General features: G+C 43.2%; 1 protein-coding gene across 1 annotated transcript in view; it reads right to left on the bottom strand.

The window, feature by feature from the left end:
• UTP14A (UTP14A, small subunit processome component) overlaps positions 1-4373 on the bottom strand; it is an 18501-nt gene extending 14128 nt beyond the window's left edge. The window contains 4 exon segments of the mRNA XM_006912494.3: positions 1291-1355; positions 2059-2129; positions 2845-2920; positions 4235-4373. Of these exon segments, the coding sequence (XP_006912556.2) occupies positions 1291-1355; positions 2059-2129; positions 2845-2920; positions 4235-4260 (238 nt within the window). The 5' untranslated portion in view covers positions 4261-4373.
• Positions 4374-5463: the final 1090 nt, after the last annotated feature.

Here is a 5463-nt window from a genome sequence, read left to right as displayed (position 1 = left end):
CCATTACACTTGGAATTACAGTTATCTCTTGGTATCCATGGGGGATTGGTTCCAAGACCCCTTGTGGATTCCAAAATCCAAGGATGTTCAAGTTCCTTATGTAAGATGGTATAGTGTTTGCACGTAACCTATATTTGCATATAGGCTACAGCAGGGTAGGCCTACACATCACTTCATTTGCGTGGATTCAGCCTAGTGCTCAGTGTGTGGAGAATTCAAGTTTTGCTTTTTGGAACTTTCTGCGTTTTGTAGTTGTTGTTGTTGAGTATTTTCGATCCATGGTTGGTTGAAGGCAAAAATGCAAAAACCAAGCTGACTACATCGATTTAAAGGACATAGCCCTATGGGATCTGGTCCCCATATGGGATCTTGGTCTGTCTCCCCGACTTCATAGCACCCCCATCTCCACTATGCTCCAGTCACACTGGCCTTTTTCCTACTCTTCAAACATGCTGAGCCTGTTTCTTCTTTAGAGGCTTTGCACTAGCTGCCCCCTCCTCTGGAATGCTTTCCTCTATCTTGCATGATTGATTTTTCTTGTCATTCAGATCTCAGCTTAAATTTTGCCTCTTTACAGACCTTTAATTACCAGCCAAACTAAAGCAGCAACTTGGTCACTTTACTGCATCACCGTTTTAATTCTCATTGTCTCCCCCCACTAGAATGTAAGCCCCAGGAGATCACAGTATCTTATTCTTTCCTATAGCTCAGTATCTAAACTGTTCTTGAAACTGATACATAGTAGAAGCATAGTAGATACATAATAGAAGTTAAATTAATAAGTTTAGAAGGATATATTGTTACTTGTTCTAGGAGCTTAGTTAGTGGTTACTAGAAGAGTACAATTCATTCAAGTCACCAAAGTTGTGAATATGGTGAAAAAGATTTGGAATCTAGACTTGGTATCAGGTTAAAATCCTTGAGTAACTGGACTTCTCTGAGCTCCAGTGGGAGGGACTATCTGCCTGTCTGAACTCAAAGTGCTGTGAGAACTGAAATAAAAATGAAATCACGAACATGGCTAAACTAGTTAATGGCAGCTGTCTTCATTCATGTCCCTCTATCCTAGAAGTAGCTCATCAAGCTCAGTGGGAGACATTGGCCATGGACTTCTAGGCTTTTTCTAGAAATGGAAGAAACTTAAAGGCATCTGACTACCATTCTTCATCTACTTAGAGGTGAATATTTATGGCATGATCCATAAAACAGTTACTGGGAGGAGGGTGAAGTGACCATTATATTTTGGGAATGCCACAAGCTTCATGCAGATAGCTTCCTTTGTTAACTTACCTTCAGAACTGACAGTGAACTCTGACACTTTCAGACTAGCCTCAGATCTCTCAGCCAATTTCTTCCTGAAATTTAGGCAAAACAGAATATAGTAGGAATGGACACATTTTGCTGGGAAACAAACACTTCTTTCTTCAGACAAAGCTTTGGTTTCACGTATTTCTCTTCTAGAGTCAGATTTTGTCACAAAGCAACCAGGAAATGTTTCTAACCTGGATTTGGTAGGCTAACCATCTCTTAATGTAAACTCAGCCCCTCAAAAACACAAGGCAATGCCAGGTAGGCACAGTAGAAAAGGTATTGGACTTGGATTCTAATGTACCTGGATTTAAGTCCTGGATCTTCCACTTATGAGCAGAGTGAGTGTGGGGCAAGCCATTTAACTTCTCTAATGGGGATAAGTAATGTCTACTCAATGCTTCAATACTGTGTTGTGGATTAAGTAAGAATTCAAATGCACAAAGGTCTAACAATAACAGCTAACAATTACATAATATTTACTATATGTTGGGCATTGGTTTAAGATCTTTACATTTATTACCTCATTTAAATGTCGCAACAACCCTATGAGGTATGTACTATGATTAATCTTATTTTCTAGCTGAAGAAATTGAGGTACAGAAGGGATAAAAAATTTGTCTGTCTCCAAAGTATGCTCTTAATAATGATGGTGACACTTGTGTGTTTATTGTCTCGATAAATGTTAGCTGCAGATAAATCTCATGGAATCAGCTAGTTATAACCTGTCCAACCTGGTGGGAATGTTACCTATTCTTTCCATCAAGGGAACTGATTGCTTCCAGAAGCTTTTGATGTTTTCGCTCTCCATTACTTTCCCCCTAGACACAGAAAAGGAAAAATCATCAGAATAATGAGGGGAGGGAAAAGACAGTGTGGAAATTGAAGATGTAAAATCTCTTATTCTTTTGGTCAATGGAGAACGGGGGAATCAGATGAGGTCTGGTGTGCGGGTCTGAAAGAAGTGCTTCAAAAACCAAAGTCCCTCCTTATAGAGCCTTAGTAACTGGGAGCTAATGTTATGCCTCTGCCTTAACTTGTTTGGGGAAAAGTGCTATGGAAATGATGTTTCTGTATGGAATATATAGTGTGATCCGACACAGAAACTCTCACATTAAAAAAAAAATCTAAGTAGTTTTGTCAAGAGAATAAAGAGTTGGAATTCTTATGGCATCTGTTGGAGACACAGCTTAATTATGTCTATTTTAGTCAGACACTTAAATAACTTTCTACGGAAATCCAAATCTGGGAAATAGGGAAATCGTTTAATGAGGACCATATGTTTTGGTCCACATACTCAATTATACTTAATCAACTTGAGGACAGTGACTGTATTTTATACAGTCTTCAAACTCCCATAGCACTTAATATCTTATACGTGAAACACTAAATAACTTGGTAATTTATTTGCGAGACCTGAACAAACAATAAACAATGTTGCTGCCCCTTCACTTTCCAGGAATGTGCTGGCTACCCTAATTTTGAGGCAGAAGGAAACTGGAGAAGGCAGAAGGCAGTTTAGCAGTTGTCACCCACCTCATCTTCACTGGTGCTTGAGGGGTAGTCTTTTGGTAAATCCTCTAGTTCTTTCTGTTCGCTTAAAGCTTGAAGGCTGTTAAAAGAGATATGAGGGGTGGCTCCATAGTGTAGTGGTTAGCACGTCTGCTTTACACGCAGAAGGTCCTGGGTTCGCGGCCCAGATGGAGCCACGGACCATGCCCTGGGTGTGCCAGGCCCCCCGAGTGCCGCGGGTACCAGACCCCAGGGGCGCCAGGCCCCGGGGTGCACACCATGAGCATGTGGGAGACGCCCCACCTTCAGAGATCCAGTTCTTAAGGGGAGATGGCAACAACCATAGGTCAGGGTTGGAAGGGGGGGGGAATTCAAGAGGGGGGAAAAAAGAGATATGAGAAATATTATCACTTGAAATAACTAAACAAACTAAAACATAACTTCATTTCTCAGCAAAGAATAGCCCCTGGAGCTACAAACGAAGCAGTGTGGACATCTTTGGAAATTTGTCAAGACATTAAATTTAGACTGCCTGTCAGACATCACCTCCAATAGGTGAACAGTGGTTGGTGATACTCATACAGAACACACAGAACTGCATGAAGGATTTAACTCTTCAGTGACTGGCACTGCATTGCCCACTGACCTCTGGGAGGCTGTAAAAATGTAAGACCCTACGTAGGGAGATCCTAGGTACGGTGGCAGAAGACGCTGTTGCTGTCGTTTGAGGCAAGGCAGTCTCACCATTAACATTTCTAAGAATCCTCCACACGAAAGACACCTTTATAGGTACAGCTTACTCAAAGTGACATCTTGATCATTTGTTCCCGGGAATGAGGAAACGAAATTGGACAAAAGAAGCTGAGTAAACCATTTTACCTGTGTAAAGTAGGTACTTAACTAAGGAGTATTGGTACTCTGAAACAAATTATGGAGTCTATTGTCTAACAGTATATAGCAGTCTTTGCAAGCAAACAGTTCTAAACGGATTATATTTAATTCCCTGGGCAGGGGTGGGGGTAATGAAACATCAGAGGAGAAAACGTGGATGACTCCAAAGGTTTCCAAGACAAGGGAGTTTACAGCGCAGGCACTGCCTGAGCGGAGCGCTGAAATGCGCCGCAGCAGCGGCAGAAAAAGGAGTCACGTGACGAGAGCAGTGCAACATATTAACTTAGCTGCAGAGGAAGAAGCCGCATCAGGACCACAAGGATGAGTCTACAGAGCTGGAGAGCCAAGGGGGCGAATTAAATTAAAAGGATTTTAAAAGATAGATCGCGGAAACTGTAACGAATGGCGAGGTCTTTGGAAGGGAACAAGTGCCATCTGTTAAAAAGCGGCTTCCACGTCTCAAAATCCAGGGAACCCAGCCCCCAACGAGACCCAGACCACTCCACCCATCTTTACCCCTCACCTCTCCGCTGCCCACATCATGCTCATCTCTGCAGCCTGTCTCTCACATGGACCAGGAGCGGAAGCCGAAAAGAGGGCAATTTCCGTGCAGGCCGCAAAGCAATTTGTGCTTCCGCCAATCACGCGCGACAAGTCGCGTCACTTCCGGCTCGCCCCAATCATGTGAGGAACCGGAGACACTTCGGGAGGGGCCTGCAGGAACCGGGGAGCCTGGAGTTTAAAGCCTGTCAGCGGGCGGAGCTTTGCCTGCCCCACCCACCCCTACTATGTGGTGAGCCGGACTGTCCTCTGGGGCCTTCATATCAAAGCAGCCCAAGGTGGGTGAGCTTAGGGCGAGGGTGCTGCGTGATCTTTGCCTGATCCAAAAGGAAAGGCTCCAGAGCCCGCTAGTGTTGGACAGCGTCCTGCGAGCCCGCCGCCGGCCTACTCGAGGCTTCATGAAGGCCCATGAAGTGGCCAGCCAGCATTGCGCTAGGCCCCGGCGATTCAACAGTGAACAAAGCAAGTTTCCTTCTTAAGGAAAAATCCCCTTTCATCTTGTTGCCCCTTATCCTTGCAGCTCTAGGTTCCTCCTAACCTATGTAACAGTTTCATCCAAGAATGGGCTGTGTTAGTGGCTGCAGCTTCCTCAACTTCCATTAACTTTTAAGAACCTTTTTTAAATTAAAAAAGTAAAAGAGTAATGGACAAAAACATTCTTTTAAGCCTCTTCCATTTTACTTTTGCCCCACCATAACACTTAAAACTGCTGTGGACAAGATCATTGGTGACACCCAGGGTTGCTAAATAAAATGGACCCTTCTCAGTCTTTCTTCTCAGAACTTTGTCTGGTATTTGATATTGTTGGTTTGTTTTCTTATTCATATTAAGGAAAAGTTTTTGACCATTAACTATGTGCCAGGCCTCTAAGCACTGGAGATACATTGGTGAACAAAACAGACATGTTCCATGGTTTCATAATCTACTTTCTAATGGGATTAAAGATAATTTCGTCTTTGTTGAAACTCCACCCTGGGCTTCCATGACACCACTCTCTTCTGGTATCTTAGCTTTATGACCATCTTCCTGAGTCTTCTCTGCTGGCTGCTTTTTCTATACTTCCTAAATGATGATGCCCCCAGATTCTGTTCTCAATCCTGTTTGTTTATTCTACATGCTCTTCCTAAGCCTTTAACATTTGTATGAGAACTCTAAATCTTCATCTCTAGCCCAGATCTCTTCTTCGAGCTC

Source organism: Pteropus alecto, unplaced genomic scaffold (genome assembly GCF_000325575.1).
Source record: "Pteropus alecto unplaced genomic scaffold, ASM32557v1 scaffold145, whole genome shotgun sequence".
Taxonomy (NCBI): domain Eukaryota; kingdom Metazoa; phylum Chordata; class Mammalia; order Chiroptera; family Pteropodidae; genus Pteropus; species Pteropus alecto.
The sequence above is the reverse complement of the archived record's forward strand: the minus strand, read 5'-3'. Positions and strand labels throughout refer to the sequence as shown.